At 27.8% G+C, this 24,334-nt stretch overlaps 2 protein-coding genes across 3 annotated transcripts; both read right to left on the reverse strand.

Moving 5' to 3' along the window:
• Positions 1–4,999: 4,999 nt before the first annotated feature.
• LOC114196301 (signal peptide peptidase) lies at positions 5,000–10,058 on the reverse strand. Of its 2 annotated transcripts, none has more exons than XM_028086903.2 (12): positions 9,950–10,058; positions 9,596–9,700; positions 9,154–9,269; positions 8,919–9,070; positions 8,727–8,812; positions 7,938–8,065; positions 7,643–7,693; positions 7,170–7,256; positions 6,963–7,032; positions 6,098–6,234; positions 5,822–5,899; positions 5,000–5,230 (listed from the first exon to the last, which is right to left on the reverse strand). In XM_028086903.2, exons 2-12 carry the CDS (start codon positions 9,633–9,635, stop codon positions 5,156–5,158), a joined length of 1,020 nt encoding a protein of 339 aa, XP_027942704.1. In that variant the 5' UTR covers positions 9,636–9,700; positions 9,950–10,058; the 3' UTR covers positions 5,000–5,155. The 2 variants fall into 2 exon arrangements, with proteins under 2 accessions (XP_027942704.1, XP_027942703.1); XM_028086902.2 differs by having other exon boundaries at positions 9,795–9,996.
• A 6,691-nt stretch (positions 10,059–16,749) lies between these two features.
• On the reverse strand, positions 16,750–20,578 carry LOC114162291 (proline-rich receptor-like protein kinase PERK15). The gene is made up of 8 exons (XM_028046124.2): positions 19,537–20,578; positions 18,793–19,224; positions 18,520–18,606; positions 18,312–18,382; positions 18,022–18,107; positions 17,548–17,692; positions 17,230–17,391; positions 16,750–17,104 (listed from the first exon to the last, which is right to left on the reverse strand). The coding sequence occupies exons 1-8, from the start codon at positions 20,297–20,299 to the stop codon at positions 16,844–16,846; spliced, it is 2,007 nt and encodes a 668-aa protein (XP_027901925.1). The 5' UTR covers positions 20,300–20,578; the 3' UTR covers positions 16,750–16,843.
• Between the last annotated feature and the right edge of the window lie 3,756 nt (positions 20,579–24,334).

Below are 24,334 nucleotides of genomic sequence, written 5' to 3' on the forward strand. Positions count from 1 at the left end.
ATTTTTATGTTTTTTATTTTATTGAAATCGTGATGTTATTTTTGTAATATTTAAGAAACACGTTTTGTTGTTTTTTTATATTTTTTTCTAAAGTCATGGTTGTTTCATGTATGTTAATGTCATTCTAATTTTAATTATCTAATCATTCACTTGATGACAAAAGTGATATATACTGAGACAACTCATTTATATATTTGTTTATAACCAACTAGACATATAATTTGCTATATATTTATTTTTCTTCATTGTTTATTATGTATCACTAATAATAGTAAGAATAACTCTATATTAAATACGATTTTATCTTACTTTTAAAACTAATTTAAGAAAAAAATTACCATCTGAGCTTGATGTTATTAATACTTTATCAAATAATTGTTTAATCATGCAACATATAAATAGTTTTTCTTAACACCATTTTATTATAAGAAAATTTTTAATTACTGATAAAATGTTACCAACAATAATAAATTTATCGATAAATTCAAATTACTTGACAAATTTTTTAAACAGATTTTACATTTTAATTTATCAACAAATACTTTCATCAATATGAAATTGATTTGTAAAATATGTTGGAAAGATCCGTAAGTAAACTTATTATCATTAAATATATTGTGTTGAAGTAGGAAAAATTGGAGAAAGAAAAAAGAAGACAAAAAAGAATATGACGACGACAACGAATATAGTTGACAATAATAAAAATTTTATCTTTTGTTATAATTCCACTAATGGTCTTTAATCATCAAATAGATAAAAGATAAGTTAAAAGCATATGAAACTTTAGAAAAGGTTTTTTGAGATATAATAATTTTTATAAAATGATGTAAATCTATTTGTAGTTTAAATTTGTATGAATAAAAATAATTGAATGTAATTCTTACAACTTTACTACTCTTAAAACATTTTTAAATATTTGTATCTAATATAATTTAAAATATTACATGACCACTACTAATAGAATAAATAATTATTATAAAAAGTTAAATATTGATATCATCATAATATAAAATAGATATATTATTTTATAACTTATTTAAATATCATTTTTCAATTGGATAAATTTACTCTTTAATAAACAAAATAGTTTATTTATTTAATTAAATAAGTAGTTGAAAACTTTTTATATATGTTAATATAATTAAATAACTTTTCCTTTTAAAAATAACCGTCGCGTATTTTTTTAATACCATTAACTATATATATACATATATATATATATATATATATATATATATATATTAAATTGCATATTTTAATGTGATAACGATTAAATACACATATATGGGTTACACATGTCATTTTTTAAGTGTGTAAAAATAATTTTAATTATTATAATTATGTAACAAAAACACTTTCTTTTTGTAGTAATTATTGATTACGAATTGTTTAACAAAAAAAATAGAAATATAGAATATAAATACAAAAATATTAAAAGTATATAAAAATAAAATAATTACTAAAATTATATAAACTACACACAAAAGCACTTTTAACTTTGTATTACTGTGGTTCATTATTGTAGTTTCTTATATTATAGAACACCTAAAAAAGTAGTTAAGGAAGATAAAATACTAATCTAATATATTTCTTATTTTTATTAAAATAGTTTCGTCAGTTTTACATTTATTATATATGGTAATTTTACACTAAATTTCTACATATATTATCTATTCTAAAAAGCTTGATTTAAAACCGCCCCTTGAGATCGTATTCGGGTCAAACACGTTACCAAGCCAATTTTAATAAACGCTTTTTTCGAACAGGGCCCTCACGTGCTCTTAATAAAAATTTGTTTCAATGCTAAAGTTGTTAAAACTGAGCATTTAATTCAATTTGATACGTCTTATTATTAACATTAATATTAGCACTTAAATTATTTTTTATTAACTTTCAGCATAATTTTTACTTATTTAAGGTTGGAAAGCAGTACTCTTTATCAATTTCTACTAATAAATGATAATTTTTAAAGCATATTTCTTATATATATATATATATATATATATATATATATATATATATATATTACTTTTTATTTTCTACAAATTATTTCCATCAAACATGTTTATGTTTACAACAAATAATACAAGAAGGGACACCCTTTTTGTAACTTCACCTTTTAGTTAAAGTTTCTTTAACAATATGAACTAAGAAAAATATATTGTAAAAACTAAAATTTTCAAAAATTATTTCGTGGAACCAAAAAATAAAATAGATAAATATCTATGCAATAAATTTGAAGAAAAAACTAACTCAAGAACAATAGATGACGCCATTAGTTTAATATTTATGTAAGAGAAAAATATAATAATTTTTCTTGGTTTTAATGAAATAGTTGTAGATTTTTCTATTTGACTTATTTCTCCCCTTTCCCAATACTGTAAGTACGCTTGTGTTCTTTTTAGTGTTGTTTAATTTTTTTTTTTCAATCAAATATTTATGAAGCTTTTATTTACTAATTCTATATATGCATAATAATATGATAATTAGATAAAATACTTTTATAGATTAGAGGTACAGGAAAATATTATTTAAAAAATATTATAAAAGTTAAAAAAATATGTATAATGGGGGAGCAAATATGTTATTGAAATTCGAAAAAAATAATATATATTTTTGTTTGAGACAAATAAAAAGACCCACTTAATAAGAAAATATATAAACTGTCGTTGAATGAGATGGTAACACTTATATGGGCATTGACAACATAGTACTTTTGTTGCGTCTTCCTTAAGATTCACATTATAATAATGTGCTGACGCATGTACTAAATTATTGCTAATCATAATTGTGCTCAAACTTGCAACTGATTGAAAAATGAAAATGGAATTGTATCGTTAACATGTGTTACTAATTCCACAGATATTTATGATTAGAAAGGTAAATTGGTCTTTGATGGTAACTAACAAATTAATCAAGTATTAAAATTCATGTTAGAGATATATTAAAGTTAACCTAAAGGTACATTATAACGATGTTTACTAGACTTTTTTTCCCTTAGAGTTGACATTCATCCTATTATAGCTAATATCTTCCCTTTTAAATACTTTGTGTCTAATCAATGGCATTTTTTAGAAAGTGAGGTATTTGGTTCATGCAAACCACATATATTAATAAAAAAATAAACAGAAGATCGAAATGTAATCTAATTTTATGGTAGAGTTTATGAGTTTAATTTTCTCACTAATAATTTAGAGATATAAGATTCATTTGTAGTATTTGGAAAAAAAATGGAAAAAGTTGTGATTTCAATTTTTTTATTAATTACTACTAATAACTAACATTATATATATATATATATATATATATATATATATATATATATATATTAAATTACCATATAATTTTTATGTATTATTATTCTGAATTATTACGATTTCAATATATGTATAAAATTTCAAATAACTATAAATGAATTACAATTTTTATTATTTTGCTTGATATTGTTATTTTTACCAATAAAATCATTTACTCTAGTAAATATGGTTATTGTAATATAGTAATATATAATGCAAAAAAAAATCAAAACATATATATCTTTTATAATAAAATATTATTAATACGTATCAATTACATCATCGCATCATTTTTAATTTCCATAACAATGTAATCAGAAATATTATACTATAGAATCTTCTCAATAAATTGAACCATATTCACAATTCAAGATTATAGAGATTCTCAATTTTGTAACTTATAATATCACAATGATTTGCCGCACTAGATATCTTTAAAATGACTTGTATTAAATATATTGTAACAAAAATTAACATCTAACCTATAAAAAATATATATTAGTAATCCAGCTTAAGTTAATTCAAATGGTTCCTTTTACTTACTTTACGAAATTCAATGCAAAAACCTCCTTTAATTTCTCATGTGGTTTAGTCTAAAAGTAGTATAATTCACTTTCTTGATGGTTTCCTATCATTATTGTGAAACATTATCTTAGATGTCTATACAGTATACAACATCACGTATATTCACTAACCATGCTTCATCACATATATCGACTCTGTATATATTTGATATACACATAGCCATACCTAAGTATATATAAATCATACACATTAACTTCAATAATCCATAACAATCAGAGGTATGTTTCATGAGCGAAACTACTTAACTTAAAAGACATAATATATATATATATATATATATATATATATATATATATATATATATATATATATATAAAACCAAAATCATTTTTTACTTATATCCACTTATTTTAACATAGAAGTGTAAGACAATTTGATTTCACTTTGAGAAATGTGAAGTTGTGTCATGCATGCATAACTTCATAATAAATTTGTGTTAGGCAAAAACAGTTTATCTACGTGGATACAACTTTTAAAACTTGCTCATTTCAATAATTTGATGAGAATATTGTACTAAAATGGTGAAAAAACCAAAGTATTTTCTATAGTTGAAGACTAATTTTACGTTTAGGAATCAACATACGAATTAAATTAACTGCTAAAATTTTATCCTTACTCAGTGAACAAATATGGTTTGTAGACTATCTGAAAACGCGTCATGGTTAATAAATCATCCTGGCGCGAAACAGTTTGACTAATTTATGGGACAAGCTACGTATAATTAAACAATGGCATGTGCACCATTCAAGATTATTTTGTACCATTACAAGTAAACAAACTCATGTCAAACAAACTAAAAATTGCAGATCCTACTGAATATGAACTAGAAACTGGATTTTAGAATTATTTACTGAACACCACTGAAATGTCATTTTCAAATCCTAGACTGATTATTACTGTAATTTCAACAAAGATAAACATCACAATTAGTTAGGTAAAGAATAAGTTTTCCAGAAAAACACAGCAGGAACATAGGAATAACAAGCCATACTTAACAGAGTCAAACCCCCATCCCTCCCCCCCAAAACCACCAAAAAAGTAATGCATGTGTGTGTGCCGAGAACAGAAAGTATGCCATGGAAACCCAAAGAAATCAGGCAGTAAAAGCAAAATGCAAATTTGAAAGATAAAACTAATACATTTTTTTAAAATCACAATCAGTTACAGGGGTGCTGCTGAATAAGTTAGCTTTAAATGTAACGGTGTTTTCAGAAGAACAAAAAAACAGTATTTCTTCTCTGACTAGGAAGTATTGGTATTGGGCATGCATTAACTTATACAACCTTTTTGCTGGACTTGTCCTGCTCTTGAGGTGAATTGGCAGTCTTTGACTCATCGAACTCCAACAACTGCATTGAAAGGGTATGAAAAACTGTTAGAATACATGTTACGCATAAATCCTAACCATCTTCACGTCTTAACTCGTTACTAAATAAAATAACAATCATATATCCAATCCTTTCAAAACATAGTCATAATACACTGCAACAAAAACATATTGCATGAACCTTTTAAAACTGTTCATAACAAAGCAAAGTTTCGTTTAGAAGGTAGAAAACATAAGTTCATCTCCTGCGTCCATGTAGCCTAGTTAAAGGTATATATAGATAGTGAAAAACAGGTGCAAAAGATCATGTCAAAGTAATAGTCTATATAGGACTTAAATTCCCAATATTAGTGACTCTTTCACGACTCCAAATAAAAAATTGTCAAAAGTTTTACGGCAAAATTACTGATGGTGACATCCTATGGTTCATTGATGGGGTTCAAAACGTGATAAATCAAATTTGCATATTTTCATTATACATAGTATTTAATACAAATGAGGTAAGTTCTACTCCAAGGAAAATAATACTGAAAGCACACTAGATATATAAAAAAGGATGGACTAACACTGATATGAGAATGAAGAAACAGAAAATATAAGCAAAGAAACAAACCTGTTTGACATCACCATTCCATATGCAATGAGCAGCCAAGAATCCAATTACAGAAGGTACAATATACAAAAGAGCAGGCTGGCAAAAGGAATACAATCAAGGGAAAAAATTAGTTTAGGAGAGTTTGATCACCAAAAGTCCATGATTGTTCCACAAATTCAGCCAGACATGTATTAGAAATTTAGAACAGTATTTGGCATTAATGATCAGTGACTACAACCCCACACATCCCCAAAACCTACAAAAACAAAACAAAACATGAAACAGATCAGTTACCTGTGCAGCCTGAAACCAGTTCATCACAACAATTGTAAGGACCAAGCCAACAGTGTATCCTACAAATGCACTCTTGAAATATTGGGGCTGTTTTCCTCTGGATACATCAAATCGTAAAGCCAATGCTACAAAAATACCTGAAGGAAAAAAAATACGTAGTCAAAATAAATTGAAGTAACAAACACCAACAAAATTACTATAGAGAAACTTTTCCTTCATTATTGTCAAAGATGTTCATACAGGTACGGATAAAATTTATTTATCACTCTATCTCAAAGTTGTAATGTAGAGTAATAACAACTTTGAGATATTTGGATTTATGAATGCAAAAAAATATGTAAAAAATCACTCTTTAAAATACAGTCACCAAGTTTAATCAGTTAAGTAAACTCGACAAAGTTAAGAGTTTAGAGCAACAAAGCAATTATTCATAAAAAGGGAAAAATAAGGTTCGGAACAATGTCACTTAGCTAGAACGCTGAAAAGACCTTTTTGATATAACAGGGGAGTGGGATAGTTACACCACAAGAGTTTTTTATTTTGAAATTTAGCTTCAAGGGAGCTTAAAAATTTGTGTAGGGGAGGAGAAAATCTGAAAGCGCTACACCCTCAAACTCTCACTCTTGCTCCTCCACAAACAGGGAAGTATATTAAAATAATTCACTTGTGTTCCTACGTGACAGCAAAGTGAAATGCAGATTATTTTCCATTTACTCCCTCATCTTTTCCATACCATTTTCGCAAAATCTTCTAAGCATAGGTTAACAAAGTCTGGTACAAGATACAAATTAAAAGCTGAACTGTATTATTACAGAGCAACGTCACAAAATAAATATATCAATACATAAATGAAGAGTCATCCTACCAGGGATAACAATATCACCAAGTCCAAGCATTGAAAATGGCCTTACAGCATCTGCTGTGGGGAACAAAAGCTGCAAAATAATTTGAATGACAATATTAGGAAGAAATTTATTACAATTTCTATCTAATATCCAAGTAAATATATACACAATTAAAATTCAAAGGTTCACAAAGAGGAATTTCCATTTCATTTAGCTAAAGTTTTAACCTTTATTGGAGCATCAAATGATTTTGCAACGCTGACCATTACTGGAGTGAAGAAAACCCAGAATATGTCATATACAAATAGACCAGCCTGTAAAATAAGAATGTAAGAAAGTCAATGACCATATTTAAAACAAAGGATTGTACAGCAAAAAAAAAATGTCTTCTATCTTTTGGAAAATAAGACTAAATTATTATATCTGTAGGGAATAAAATATAATTTGCTCAGGCATTTTATGAGCTTGTATTTGATTTAAAGAGTAAAAAACAAGCTGAATGAATCAGATGATAGAGTAAGTCAAGGTCCAAAGGCCTTTAAATTGTATTTTGTTACAACTAAAAAGAGTTCATGTTTCTCTTCACGAATGACACAGACATATGATCTGGTTTATCCACAGAAAAATGATTGTTGGTATACATGTCTTCTTAAATAAACGCTTTGAGCACCATTAATTACAAAAGAAAGAAAACACCTACCAAGAGAATAGCACCAGTCTTGAAAGACCCAAGAGAAAGCATTTCAATTCCCTGCAAGTGATGAAATGTACATTGGTGTAAATTTTAGTAATCAAAAACTGATTCATAATTCTACACATTGATAGCACAAATGATAGAATGATTTAATTTATTTATCAAAATTCATAAAAAATATTAGTTCAAACCACAAAAGTGGGTACCACAAATTTTGTATAAAATATATAATAAATTGATGATGAAACTTTATCATAAATAGTAGTTGATAGGAAAATTTATATATAGAAAATTGACAGACCTGAATACAGAAAGCAAGACCCAATATATTATTTGCCAGCCAATGCTTCCGCAAAGCATACCAAGCACAAAAGAATGTCCCAGGGATTCCAGCAACGACCTGTGACCTTGTAAACTCAATCTCCACAGCTGGACAAGAAAAGTATAAGCAGAAAAATATATATTATGCGTGATAGAGGAAGATTAATCTCAACTTGATCAACTTGAATGAGGAAGATTAATCTCAACTTCATGTACAAATAACTAACACATAAAATGCAAATCATGAGGATAATCGTGTAATGATAATAAATAAAGAATTAAAAAGCCAACAACATAAACAGTAAAGCATAATAATTAGCCAAAGACATTGGTGATCATAGCTGATCAACAGAACTTAAAACTTAAGTCAAATAAAATAATTAGTGAGTGTAGCTAGAGCCACCAACTGGTCAACAGTTTTCACAATAACACGAAAATGACTCCCCTTTTGATAATTGTGACAAGCCACATTGGTCCATGGGGGTATGAAAGCATTTACCTTTATTTTGTCTAAAGGGTTGAATTTATAATGCCTTCTCGAGAAAATAGTTCAAAATCATGCTAAAAATTACATTTATTAAAAAGAAAAAATAAATGAATTATCAACAAATAAAGCCCTCGAGCATTTTTTATATTTGATTGGGCACATCACAACGAGTACAAGTGCCCAGAGGCTGCATTAATAGGAATTTGGAACTAGATGCACCGCAGTTCAGAGAAAATACTATCACCAACAATAAGAAAACACACTAGCCAGGGAGTCACATACATCGGAAATATGGAAGTCGCCAGACTATGACGTCCTCATTCCAATGCTTTGGCAGAAAACGTTTAATAAACGGTAATAATGTTGCCCTGTAGACAGTGGAAAAGAAAGTGTTTAATAAAATACAAAAAATATTAACAAAAAGATTTTATCGATACTATGACAAGGACATCCAACGTGAGGAAAAGAACATACGAAAGCGCAACAATCCCGAGTACAAAGAAGTAGCCTGTCAATACAGTGTTCACCAAGTCCTTGGATAGAAACTTGAAGAGTAAGAACAGTGACAATAACATCGCACTTCCAACAAAGGGGAAACGCATGGCATGTTCATTCGACATTGTCTCCTGTAAAATTATTTGCAACAGAAATCAGATTAACCACCAAAGAACACAATATAAAGAAGGGAATAAGCAGATTAAGTACTCACAGTTGGCGGGGTTGGTTTGACAGAGCGGTAACATCCCACGAACACAGTGAGACAAGCAGTCAAAATAACATTTAAATTCGGATCTACTTTCACAACAAGCGGTGCTAAGGTTAAACCTGTGATTACAAATAAAATGACAATAATATTGAGAAATTGAGGAACAAAAACAGACTCACTCTCCCTCTATCACTCACGCATTGACATTATTATGATTATTATTAAACAAACAAGTATTATTAAACAAAACAAGGCCCAGCTACCAAAATTCAATACCCTAAAATTTTAGAATACAGAACCACAACTCAATTCAATTCAATTGAGAATGAATGATACAGCAACTACATTGTGCTACAATGCCAAAAAAGCTCGATATGAATCACACAGCAACTGGAAGGTTGCTCAATAAGAGTATCAACTGAAGCATGAAACACGAGAAACAAACCTGTTAAAGCCAAATTCGCAATTCGTTCGGTTTTCTTCATCCTCCTTGACCTCTTTTCTGAACAATTTTGGATCTAATAAACTCACGTTGCGAGAATGGCCTCCACTGCGATTAAAAAACAGCACGAATCACCAAAATTGAAAAACAAAAAACAAAATCGTCGATCAATCTAGAAAAAAGAAAAGGGAAAGAGGGCAACCTCCAATCGCAAAAGGGAATTGCAGGAGCGGTTGGCCCCAGAAGCAAAGCAGATCGAAGAGAGATAGAGAGAGAAATTGTTTTGGGAGAGAGAAATTGATTGTAGAAAATGGAAATAAAAAAAAATTGCAGAAGGATTAGGGTTTTAAGATTTACCGTGATAATGAGAGAGAGAGGTTACTGAGGTTAGGACCAAAAATGAAGATAACTTGGCAAACGGTCAATTGACGGTGGTTGTTACTGCTTTGTGTTGTGAGGAATCAATTGGGTTTCGCCGTTACGTGACGACCATGTGAAACGTGACTCTGCTCAACGATCCACGTAATTTGAGCTCTCTCACCCAATCAAATATTTTCGAGTTGCCACGTAGGATTTCAGATTTTGTGTCTGTCAAATCCGTGTTAAAAAGGAAAAGACAAGATATAATTTTGATAAAACATTTTTTTATATAAAATTTTATTCTCTTATCACATTAGTATAAGGAAATTTTTGCATAACAAATTGTTTTAGCTTTTTTCAAAATCTGAAATTGAAAATATCTGTTTCTTACATTTTAATTATTTTTCTTACAAAGTTATTGATGAAAGAAATTATAAATTTTGTTATGATAGGTAAAACTTTTTTATATTTCGTAAAATATAACTTTTATCGTAAATTTTACATTATTTTTGTATTTTTTAATAACAATAAATAATCGATGGATTTTGAGATATCGGTATGTATAAATTTTATAAAAATGCCTACTTTATTAGAAAATTTTAATTTTTTGAAACAATTATTTTTAAATATGTTTACCTAAATAATTCTATTTAATGTTCACTATTAGAATTTGATGAAACTTTTTTCAAATTATTACGATTATAATAAAAACTTCTAATATAACATAGTATTCACGGCATTTATCCAAATAATACTACTTTTATTTATATTAGACAAAAACAAATTCCGACATTTATTTTAACATAATTGAAAAAAATGTTAACTTTTCTGCCAATTTTTTTTAAATTTTTTCTTAAATTTTAAAACTATAAAAAGCTTATTCATTTTTAATTTATTTTAATAAATTTAATATAAATCATTAAATAATTAATGTGCCTTTTATTATTAATAAAATAATAAATTCGTCTATCAGTATTTGTAAATATTATTAATTTAACTTTTTATAGTTTGAATTTATGATTTGTTACCATTTTAGTAGATGATATTTTTAATATTTATTTTAAATTTTAATTTAAACTATTTCAAAATAAAACTTCTGGTACATTTAAATAAATTCATACTTACAATACTAACTCAAATAATTAATTTAAATTTTCAATTATTCTTAAAAAAAAATCAAATATTATTAATTTTAAATCAAAAAAATTCAATACCCAAAAAAGAGAAAATATTTTTCAAAAATACTATCATATTTAAAAAAAAAAACAATCATAATATGTAATATTATCGATAAACACATGACAACTTAATTTAAGATATTACCTAATTAACTAAGTAAATTTATTAAAAATATTAAATTATTTAATAAGTTTGTAAAATTTTAATAATTATAACTAAGATATTAAAATTTTTTATTCAAAACATATTTTCTTTATTTAAATTTTTTAGGCGTAATTATATTTTTAAGTCTTAATAAATTTGAGAATTTTCTCAATTAAGTTTCTGATAAAATTTTGTACTCTGAGTATTTAATAAAGTTTGTGTATTTCTTAACTTTTTCTATAGAAGAATGAGTGGCTCTTAACTTATCGAAGTAATTAGGTTAAATTACTCTTTTGGTCTCTTTATTTGTTATGAAATTTCATTTTGGTCCTCGCGTTTTTTGTTGTATCAATTTGGTTTTCATTTTCTTAAAAGTCAACGCCACGTGTCAATTTCTGATTTTTTTGATTCTTTTTAAAAAATTTTAAAATTTTTTTAAAATTTATTATCTTAAATTTAACTAAGTAATTTAACCAAGTAATTATTATCTTACCAAGTCTTAGAAAGATGATGTGATTGTTAGGTGACTGAAGTGATTATTATCTGTTATACGTTTAAAATGAGATAATTGAAAATATGTATTTAATACAACAATTTAATGAAAAATTGAAATTCGTCTTTGTCTTAAATTGTGATACAGTTTGATTTCACACCTTACAACTAAATAGATATAGTCCTCCTACTTTAATTGCATTAAATGTTTTTAAGGTATTAAATATGACAATAAAAAAATTGAAATATCACATTTAACTCTTTGAAAAGAATTTAAAATAATTAAAAGTAAAATTATTATATATATATATATTAAGTTTAAGAAATAAAATATACGAAAAGTGTAAGATAACATCAAGTTCTTAATTTTGCGTTTAAAATTAGGAACTATAAAAATATTTATCCTTTTTACCTGTAATTATGTTTTGGAATTTTATTATTTTGGTACTAAACAAAAAATAGTTTAAATAAACTAATGATCTACCTGATTGAAATAACCCTGCATATTACTACACAATATTATACGCACTTATAAAAATTAAAATTGAATTAATTAAAATAATATAGGACGATAAAAGATACCAACACAGTTCTGCCAGTCTATAATAATTATAATGGCATACCATTTTGTAGTACTTATTCATTCACTAACATATTTTTTTCTCCATATATATTCCATTAAATATATTTACTACATTTAAAAATTAAATATCTAATGTATCAGGACAAATATTATATTTATTAATTAATTTCATAAACGTATTAACTTTCAATAAATATCGCATTAAATAAGTATCGCATTTAATATTTATTGCTAGATCGACGATAATATCATTTAATTTGCAATTAATCAATATGCATCCATATTTTAATTCGAATCGTGTATTCATATTCGATAAGTGTATTTATATACGATATTTTAAGATACTATTAATATTTATTAATAAAATTTTTAATCTATAAAATATTAATATTTTTGTAATGACGATAATTTATAACATTTTATATCGACTATTTTTTTATTATATTTAATTTTAGTTTGAATTTATACAATAATAATTTAAATTTTTAAAAATTATTTTACATTTCTTAATGTATTTATATTTGTAATACGTATCATATTATATTATTCTAAAAATAAATTATATTATTCTAAAAATAAACGTATCGTATATCGTATTCGTGTCAGAGTGTCATTTCCAATATACTACACAATCAACATTAAATTTAATATAAATGTCAAAACATACGTTTCATTTCATTACAAATAACCGTAATTACTAATAAAGTCGCATGTAACATTCTCTAATTTAACATTAAATGACATTCAAATTTAAATTTATTAACTTTCATATTTTGTTTATCCAAGTATAATTTTTCTTATTATTTGTCACAAAGAAAATCTTTTTTGTTCTTTCTTTTTATAATTTAATAATATATTTTTCTATTATATTTTTAATCCTTACAATAGTTTTTAAATAATCTATACATATATTTGTTATATTAGATGAAGACAAAAATTATACAACCATTCATTTGAATAAAAAAATATATTATATTTTTTTAATTTTTATATATATATATATATATATATATATATATATATATATATATATAAATTTAAAAGACATGTAAAAGATAATGAAGGAGAGAGTGTTGGGAGAGAAATAAATTGTAAAAACAGATTACTTTATGACCGGTTAAACCAATTGATACTTTCATAAATTTAAAGGATGAATTTAAACAAGAAAAGGATTATATATTATTTTTTATTCTTTGTTCTAAGAGGAGCGATGATAGCAAGAAATGCAAATCTAAATATTCGAATTTGGTAACAAAGTAATGGTTTTTTTTTTTAAATGTGCGACTAATTTAAAAGTTTGTCATCATAATTTATTAATCTTTTAAGTTTATTAAGTATTCAAAATATATGCTTTTGTTAAATTTTGGTCATTTATTTCGTTAATCGAATAATATGATGTGATTGATTTTTTTTATCTATTAAAAAATGTGTTAAATTATATGACTAATATTGCGACTAATTATTGGTAACAAAGTAATGATTTTTTTTTGTTTTAAATGTGAGAATAATTTAAGAGATTGTCATAATATTTCATTATTTTTTTTAAGTTTATTAAGTATTCAAAATATATGTTTTTTATTGAAATTTGGTTATTTATTTCGTTAATCGAATAATATGATGTGATTGAGTTTTTTATCTATTAAAAATAATGTTAGATTATGTGACTAATATAAAATAATATTATTGTTAATTTAAAAGGAATTTTATTAAATTCTCTATTATAAACAATGATGTAAAAGGTTATCGGAGAGTATGAACTTTCTTGTCATCCACCATGTTCTACATAAAACCAATAACCGGATGAGGTAATATAAGATAATAATTAATTTATTTGAAGATGTGAAATCATTTCAAGAAAAATAATGTTTTGAATGAGAAAATTAAAAAGAATTTTAAATTGAGAAAATTTAAGAAGGTATTTTAAATAAATAAAATTTAAAATTTATTTAAAAAAGGAAATTAAAAATTTTTAAGTTGTGGACCTGCTCGTCAGTTAGGATAAAAAAGTCCTCAGGTGCAAAAAGTCAAGTCGGACAGGGTCAAAGATCGAGATAGACTGACTTATGACGAAGGTTGTGCCAGGACGCCCGGGACCGAAGGTCAAGCTAGGATGATATGGACTGAATGTCGAGCTAGGGTGGTCGAGTTGAAGGTAGAGTCGGGGCTGACCAGTTTAGGCCATAGGTCGAGTTGGGACGACACAGGTTGAAGGTCGACTCGGATTAGCTCAGGCCGAAAGTCAAACTAAGCCAGCACGGGCCAAAGGTTGAATCAAATCAACTCGAGCTAAAAGTCGAGCCAGACTGACAGAGGCCAAAGGTCAACCCTGGTCGGCTTGGGTTGAATGTTGAGTTGGCTTAAGTCAAAGGTCGAGCCGGCTCAAACCGTGCCAAACCTGGAGGAAATTTGAGCTAAGCCGACCCAACCCAGACTGAAGATCGTCAAGCTAAGTTAAGTTACACTCAAAGATAAAATTGAGTCCATCAAATATATAAATTAAATTATTTTATCTAAATAAGAAAAATGAAATTTATGATATTTTAATTAGTTTATCCAAATTAATTATTTAATAAAAGAAGAAAATTCATTTCCAAATAATTTAATTACTAAGAATTACAATTTCTTAAAATTGTTAAAATTTCTCGTTCAAACACACAATGTAATGTAAAGGTCAATTCCTTTAGTTTATCATCTCCATTTTATATCAATCTCAAATTTTCATCTTATATGTGGAGATAAATTAATAAAATGATAAGATAAAATAAAAATTACTTTACTTAATTAAGAAAAAATTTAACCGGTAGAAACTCAATTAAAAATTATAAAGTTTTGAGTATTTAATATAACAACTTTTTTAATAAAAATTTAACTAAAAATAATTACATTTATAAGAAACTTATAATTAGTTAAGTCTTAATAAACATTTAATTAAAAATATTTATATTTATAAGAAACTTGTAATTAGTTAAGTCATAACCGAATTGAAGAAAACAATTAAAAATACATTCCTAATCCTCTCTAAGATTAGATGAATGAAAACTAAATTATAAAACATTATAATAACGTGAATAATAATAAAACTTACAAATCAACAATTAATAATAATAATAATTTTGAATTATTATTATTATTAATAAAGCTACACATCTTTAATTTTTAATAATAATAATAATAATAATGTGAATCATTATTTATATTTCTATATTACTTCATTTCTATGGACGAGGTGCACTATAAATTATGACAATAATAAGATTTAAGTATTTGCATTATTATGTTTAATTCTTTTAAATACCTTTTAATAGGTCCAATGACAATTATCATATGGGTGTGAGTTGCAAACTACCATTTCAGAGTTTATCTAGCGAGTGTGATGGTGGAACTGCCATTGTGAGACATGGACAAGTCTCTAAGTTACACTCACAAACAAGATACATGCAAAAGGCCATAACTTGTAAATACTGATTAGAACCTAAAATGAGCACCGACTAATATTGTATGTTTTATTTACTAGGGAGGTAGCTCAAGACAATTAAGTGGGAGTTTATAAACACTACTAGGGGTAAGACTTGAACTTGGAAGGTTTCTTATACTGAACTATAATATTTTGTTTGAAAAGGTGATATATTTTGTTTTATTTTATGTTTTAAATTATGTGGGGATTGTTAGAAATATTTAATATAATTTAAAATATTATCATACGATTACTTGTATTTGTATAAACTTTTAAGTTTATGGATAAATGTTATTTATGGTTAACTGTAATTTTATTACAAATTAATATTTTATTTAATCATATCTATTACCATTAATTCTTAAGTCTCTCCCTACTACCTATAAATACTCCTATTTGCATGGGAGTACATAACAAACACGATATATAAGTGTTTTGTCTTCTTCCTTACAGTATCTTTTAACACATGAGTGTTCATAAGGTTCAGATATCCTTCATTGCACTCGATTGATTTGATTGCACTCGATTAATCTGACGGATTGTTATATCTTGAGAGAAAAACGCATGTGATTTTGTTTTACCATATACAATAAAAACTTTTTCTTTCTAAAGAAAATGCTTTACGTGTCTCGACCCAAAATATTTCTCCTTCTCTCTTTACTTTTACTTTTTATCTCTTGTTGATACAAGAATTGTAGTTCTCATTAATATTCTCTAATTCATAAATATGTCTTAATATTATTATTATTATTATATTATTCATATTTTTATTATTATTTGTGAATTTGGTTATTCATTTTCTAACCGCTAATCCACAACATTCTATGTAGATCATCTTTAATTACGTTTTGAAATCTCTAACCCACTAAGTTGAGGAATTTTTTGAATAAAAAGTTGCCAAAAAATTTGAAAACCAATTAAGAATTTGAACGTCTTACTCTAGTCTGGACTGTGTACGAGATTTTCATCTTGAGTAGAACATAATTACCATAGTTCTGAATTCTAAGTTCACAATACAATTCTCCATGTTTAACCTCTTTTACAATATTTCTCGGAATGATCCGTGAGCCTCACTACTTGAGCCTGATGAGTAAAGGCCACAAGCACTAGTGGTTTCACTGTACCCACTAGAGCTGTATTTCTGAGCTGGTAGTGCCAAATTGAAACTTCTTAACTCATACTGGTATTGGTTGTCACCATAATCTAAATAATTTGACCAGTTGCGTTCTGGGGTATTCTCCGGTGTAACATCTCCAACAAGATCAGTAAGAGAAACTACTCCTTCTAAGGCTCCAACTATCTGTTACAAATTGTGAACTTAGTGATCAGAGGCTCATATGTACTTACACTAAAAACAGACCATGATTATCACAGCTAGAGAGAATTTCAACAAAGGAAATCTAGACACAATGAACAGATGATTACTTGGCTCATACGAGGTCGAAGCCTGGATGAATGGCGCACACAAGCAGCTGCACATGTAATCATTCTAACCATCTCATCAGCTTCGTAATTTTTCTGCAACCTTGGATCAACAAGGTTGTCGAAACTATCTTCTTGGAGTGCTCGAGCAAGCAATGGCCTAGCCTACAGTGTCAATACACAAACATATTCGCAAGGTCATTTTAATACTCCGAGGGTCAAGATCAAAAGAAAATCGTCCTTCAAATTTACTATTACTTTGAGTTGGAAAAACATATACTATATCTATAGACATTGTTGGAGAGAACTCAGTCAACTCACCCAGTCAACCAAGCTCTCATTCCTGGATCCTGCTGCAGTGATCGGTGGACGTCCGGTTATAAGTTCTAAAAGCATTACGCCGTAGGAATATACGTCTGATTTATCTGTCAATTTACCACTTGATGCATACTCCGGAGCCACATATCTGCAACGAAACTTTTGGCTTTGAAGTTCTATATATAGTTGCCAAAAAGCTGATCTTGACATATGCAAATGCAACACATGATCGCTGTATAGAAACATTTTTTTTCAACCCTTTTTATCTGTTACTTGTAAGAGAGGGCGCTGCTTATTTACTGAAGAGCTAAAATGACCAATGTTTACTTTGTGATGCTGACTTAATAGGAGAGAAAAAATTCAATGTTTACTTCAGTATTTTAAGGATTTCACAGCTCTTTCTATTTCAAGAAAACGATGAGGTTAATGTTAAGTAATTCACTATGATACGTGCAATAAGATGGAGAGAGTCCTTACCCAAAGGTTCCCATCACTCGGGTGGTGAGGTGACTAATATGACTATCGTTGTTTGGCAAGACTTTCGCCAGGCCAAAGTCAGAAACCTAATACAAACAGAAGCTCAGCATAAATGTCTCTAGAGTAATTGAGAAAGATAGGTCTTAGATCATCAGTTATTAACGTAGGTACACTTCATGTGTTGTATGATGCACTGGGAACAAAATTTGGAAGTCATTTGGAAATATAAAATCCGTATAAAATTAATACTAACATTATCATTAATAATCAAGGAACAAAATTAGACTCACCTTGGGTTCAAACTTAAAATCAAGAAGAATATTAGATGCTTTAATATCACGGTGAATAATTGCTGGATTACCTGTAACCAATTATCATTTCCTATAGTCATAAGCACAGGATCCTTATATAAGATTTAAGTATGTAAAATCAAGGAATGATATATGTTAACAGCAAAATCCTGAATCAGATTCTAACTCAAAAGTGAAGAATTCTCACAATCTTCATGTAGATATGCCAGCCCTTTTGCAGATCCGACGGCAATTTTAATTCTCGTTGTCCATCCTAAGAAGATACTCCCCTCCCCTGCAATACAATTTTATGTCATCTTCAGGATCATGCAACTGTAGTATGGAACCATTGAAAAAACCTGTTCATCTAGACAGGACAAAGCAACGATACTTAAAAAGGAAACTTTTCACGAGAAACCACCAGTTCCACAACAACAGAGCAGAAAAATTTCCGGTGGGTTACCGTAAATTACAGACTTACCATGCAAGTGAAATTCCAATGTGTTATTTGGAACAAACTCATAAACAAGCATTCTCTCTGCCCCAGCAACGCAGTAGCCAACCAATTCAACAAGATGCTTATGATGCACTCGGCTAATTGTCTCAACCTCAGCTTGGAATTCTCTCTCTCCTTGTTGGCTACCTAATTTTAGTTGCTTAACTGCAATTTGCTTTCCACATGGAAGAACTCCTTTGTACACATAGCCAAAGCCACCTTCTCCAAGAAGATTGGACTCAGAGAAACAATTAGTGGCCGCTAATATTTCATCATACCTGAAACTACCATTCCCGGGACTGAAGGCTGCCCTTGGAGCATGATTTGGAATTGTTTTCACAGACACTGACTTAAAAGAACCTGATGTGAGATTCGGTGGCAGCGTTGGATTTGATGGCACTCGAATAACATGAGATCCTGATCCAAACCATGAAATGCATTGAATTGAACTCTATTATCCATCACCTTTTTATATAATAGAAAGGATCATGTAAACTACTAAACTAAGCCTTTACATTTAGGGGAAAAATTAGCTATTCGTATGTTATTATTGCAGTTTCATATCGCTAAATATACAATAAAAATTTGAATTACAAGTTAGTATGAGTTATTAAAATGAAATTTTGATTGGATTAAGTGGCAGAAAGTACTTAACAAACTGATGTTAACTTTTGTCATGAGATTTATCCCAATTTAACGAACAAACAAAAAGGGATAAGATTTTCTAACCCTTGGATTCAATGGAGGGTGGTGATTCCTTAGTGCGACCCGTGCATAGATTCTTCTGTTTGTTTTTCTTCCTATTCCTGCATAGAAGTAATCCAATGCTAAAACCAAACACCAAAACGATTGCCCCAATTACTAGCCCAACAATGAGCCCACTTGCCACGTGGAATGTTGAGGTCTTCTGAAAATTCACAGCCACCGGCAAATTCACTTCTTGCGGCGCCGATAACGGCAAGGCGGGGCTCCACGGCGTTGCCAAGGTTGGTTCCCTCGTGAACGAAGGAGGTAAAGGCGGTGGAGGAAAACTCGATGTCGTCACCGCCGCCGCCTCGGGTGTCAGAGGCATATCTGGCAATGCAGGTGGAAAATCGGCTGTCGGAGACGGAGGTGATGGTGCGACTGCAAATGGCGGAAACGACGTCGTTGAAGGCGCTGTGGCATATGGAAACGGAAGTGGCTGGGATGCGGTGATCGGAGCCGGAGGCGATTGCGAAACTGCGAATGGTGGAAATGGCGGTGTGAAAGATTCCGGCGACGGAGACGGCAACACCGGCACCGTCAGAGGAATAGGTGTAACTGAAGATGGCGGTGGCGGCAGACCTTGGACGAGTAATGTTTCCGGCGACGGCGAGGTTGGGGCTGGAGGCGTCAGAAACATCGATGGTGACGGCGAGGATTGGAATGCGGGTGCTGCTGGTTGCGGGAACGGCGGAGGAATGACGTCAACCGGCATAGTCGCCGGAGAATACGGTGTAACTGCAAACATGATTGTATTCGTTTTCCGTAAAAGATGGCTACGAGTTGGAAATTGAAGCCGAAACTCATGCAGGTGAAGAAGCCAAACAAAGCCTGTATGAATATTATAGTGGGCGCCGAATTGCAATGAAAACTGAAAAGAAAATTATGACATAGCAACTCTATAAGCTCTAGCATGTAGCCACAAATGGCTAGTGCAATCCAACTCTGGTTAACACCTTTTTCTATCAACCACTTGTGTTATTGTATTTCTGTTTCGATAAGATAAAACTACTAAAAGAACAAAAAATGGTTTCACCAACTCTTAGGATAAATTCATAATGAAAAGTTTGTAATTTTATGTTGGTACAGTGGTAGAGAGAGTGAGGTGCATGTGGTGGTTAACCTTTTCGAAAAATTTAATAGTAATGGTCCCATAGTGTGACCTTTTTTCAGAATGTGAGATAGAGAAGAAGAGGCACAGAAAAGAGTGGTTGAAATTGAAAAAAATAAAAAGATAAATAAATGAAGGAATCATGGTTTTCTCTAGTGATGGAAAAAAGATGTATGGCAGAGTGGAAATGAGGCACTCTCAACTTCAATGTTAGCTGCTGAACACTCGCTGTGCATATTTAAAATAGAGTAAAGCTGCATTTTGCATTTGGGATATTAAAGAAACATAGAACAAAAATGGAGAGACACGTAAACAGCAGAGAGTCTATGTTTCCTTATTTTCAGTATCCCAAGATGTCACATGTACCTCGTAAAGGGAAATGTGTCATATCATTAACATAAGTGTTTAAATTTCTGACTTGGACATTTTTTAAATTATAAAAAAAGTAACACGTGTTGCCTGTAGGACACGTGTTACTCTTTTACACATTTTTTTCTCTAGCTTTAGCAGCTTCACATTAGTTTTGCTTCTACGTTCCATTCTTCTTTGCTTCCTCTGATTTTCACTATCATGCTCGCACTTTGCTTTTTTTATGATTCTCAGTGTGGTGCTTCACTGTGCTTATCCCAATGGATGTGTTGAAGAGTGAGCAGTAGCACTGATATATTAATAGACTTAATGGGAAAAAACCGGAGACATGAGAAATTATTTATAAATTTTGATTTCTAAAATATTAAGATATCAAAATTTATAATAATAAAAAATATAATTTATTTGAAAAATAGTTAAAAATATTTGCCTTTTGAGAGCTCAATTCCCCCACATTTGATATGCGGTTTTAATTGATTTGAGAAAAAAATGGTTTTGTACTATTGTTTAAAATTACTATTTTTTGAACAAAAGTTACTTTTTTTCTATAGGGTAAATCATATGCTTAAACCACATTCTTCATTATATTTATATTTAGTAAAATAAATCATGTCTAGTAGGGAACTTTATCTTTTAAAAGTGTTAAATACATTTTTAATCCACAAATTAAATATTAACTTTATTATTATAAAAGTACGAAAACTAAATTTAGTTTCATATTTTATTATTACAAAACTACCATAAAAATTTATATATTTTTATGACATATTTTATTTATAAAATATTCTCAGCTTAATTTTTAAAATTTCAGTAACATGTATGTTGTTTTAATTATATATATATATATATATATATATATATATATATATATATATATATATATATATATATATATATATATATATATATATAATAAAATAAAAAAAGTGATTCCCTCTTCTGATGTTTATGTTTATTTCTCAATTTTATCTTTTAAAGAAAAATTTTAAATTAAAATAATTATTTTTTTCAATTTTATTCTTTCTAATGACGGTTTTTTTAAATTTATTTTATTTTGATTTGACCATATTTTTAACTTAATATTTTTTAATTAAAAAATTACTTACAACATAAATAAAAATTATTTACAATAAAATTATAAAAACTATGTATATTTAATTTTATTATTTTTCTTAAAAAATATGAACACATACGCAATTTCAAAAATTTGGATTTCTGAAATGCTTTATAAATTTTGTTTTTCTCAACTTTCAAAAATTTATTTATCCAATTTTATCTTTTAAAGAAAAGTTTTAAATTAAAATAATTATTTTTTCAATTTTATTCTTTTAAATGACGGTTTTTGAAATTTATTTTATTTTGATTTGACCATATTTTAAACTTAATATTTTTCAATTAAAAAGTTACTTACAACATAAATAAAAATTGTTTACAATAAAATTTTAAAAACTATGTATATTTAATTTTATTATTTTTCAAAAAAAAAATATGAACATATACGCAATTTCAAAAATTTGGATTTCTGATATGCTTTATAATTTTTTTTTCTCAACTTTCAAAAAATTATTTATCGTCGTATACAAATGAACAAAAATTAATGAAGTTAATTATTTTTATTTTTTACGTCTTCAGTAATAATCTTTTTTAAAAGCCACTACGCTAGCTTTTTAATACAAAAATTCAAAATTTAATTTGTATTTTTTTTAATAAATTGAAAATTAAAAAAATTAATTTCAAAACCTAGGTTCTAATTAAAAGTTGTTTAGCATGTTGTGCCTTCTCAGGAGGTGAGTATATATGTTTTTATTGCTTGTACAATTACTTCATTTATACATGTTTGGGTAAATTTAACTTGGTTGGAACAATGCTAGTGATTTATCTATGATAATGATGTAAAAGTTATTTACGACGAGATGTTTAAGGCAACGCGCAACGAGCATCGGAGATAGAAAAATAGATTCATGCAAATCACCAGTAACAAGAGTCATTTAAGTATACATTATGTCAAATGTATGTTTGAGGTGTTAGTATGTCAAACTTTTAAGGAAGGAATGATATATTGATTCTCAAATATGTATTCATCAAAATTTCACATAAAGTAAAAAGATAAATAATAAAAATAAGTACAAAAATGAATAGTTAATTTAAGAGTTATCAACTCAATTAATTCTTTAGTGAATAAAACTTGTTAATTTTTAAAGATCAGAGACGATTGGACAAATAGACAAGGAAAAATAGAATATTCTTATCTTTGCATGAAAGATGGAATGAGAAAGGAAAAATAACTAAACACACATGTATTTATTTAAATACTCATAAATTTGTTTTTTCTTTTAAACTCTTAGTGCAAGTGTGCTTTTACTTAAATGTCCATCACATCTCATTTTTAAATTCCATCTTACCCTCATATGATTTTTAACAAGAAAATGCATGTATCAACATTTGCCAATCAGAAAAGTCCTTGCATTCCTAAGATTTGTATTCTGGAGTCTGTGTCATTGCAAATCTGCATTGTTGATCAAAGATGGGTGAAACTGTATGAATTAATTTTTTATTTTCCTATCCCATGTTCTATACTTATACAAAAAATTCTTTAATTATAAAAAAGTTGTTACTTAAATTTGACACGTAAAATTTAATAATTAAAAATATTTTAAAAATTTAATAATAATAATAATAATAATAATTATTATTATTATTATTAAACTTTGAAGATAATTAATAATAATAATTATGGTAATATTAATTATATAAATAATAATAATGATAATAACATTAATAATATAATAATATTAATAATATAATAATATTAATAATACAATTAATAATAATAATAATACTAAAACTAATAATAATTATTTTATTTTATACTAATATTAATCATTGTGGTAAATTATAATCTAAATCTTTATCAATTAAAATATTATTTCATATTTATTACATTCATCACATTATTCTTAAACTTTACCTTCGGTCTCACCTTTTCATCTTTTAAAACAAATAACTTCACTTTTTTCTTTTATATCCTCTCACGTCCCTTTACTTACTCTTCCTCAAATTTATTATTGAAAACAAATAAATCCTAAATATAAAAGAGAGTTTGCTAGTTGTGTGTCTTTCTTGAATGTTAATTGGATTGTCAAAAGAATTGTACGGTAAGTATTCAATCGAAATACGTTAAATTTAGATTAATTTATGATTAAATTTTATGGTATATTGTATACTTTCTTTATTAGTATACTCTTATTTGAGTACACTTTTACTTTAAGATATTATTTTTCTGATACGTGATTTTCAAGAATA

Source organism: Vigna unguiculata, chromosome 9 (genome assembly GCF_037176805.1).
Source record: "Vigna unguiculata cultivar grain cowpea cultivar isolate G323 ecotype 2 chromosome 9, ASM3717680v1, whole genome shotgun sequence".
In the NCBI taxonomy this organism is placed as follows: Eukaryota; Viridiplantae; Streptophyta; class Magnoliopsida; order Fabales; family Fabaceae; genus Vigna; species Vigna unguiculata.

Bases quoted from the DNA above. Each gene is read 5' to 3' on its own strand.
- LOC114162291 (XM_028046124.2), bottom strand. From the start codon at position 20,299: ATGTTTGCAGTTACACCGTATTCTCCGGCGACTATGCCGGTTGACGTC. The intron at 19,225-19,536 runs GTTAGAAAATCT...GGTTTGGATCAG, and splicing joins ACCCTCCATTGAATCCAAGG to GATCTCATGTTATTCGAGTG. The intron at 17,693-18,021 runs GTAAGGACTCTC...GTTTCGTTGCAG, and splicing joins CGAGTGATGGGAACCTTTGG to ATATGTGGCTCCGGAGTATG.
- LOC114196301 (XM_028086903.2), bottom strand. From the start codon at position 9,635: ATGAAGAAAACCGAACGAATTGCGAATTTGGCTTTAACAG. The intron at 7,033-7,169 runs GTTAAAACTTTA...ATTATTTTGCAG, and splicing joins CATTTGATGCTCCAATAAAG to CTTTTGTTCCCCACAGCAGA. The intron at 5,231-5,821 runs GTTTGTTTCTTT...CTTTCAATGCAG, and splicing joins GGAATGGTGATGTCAAACAG to TTGTTGGAGTTCGATGAGTC.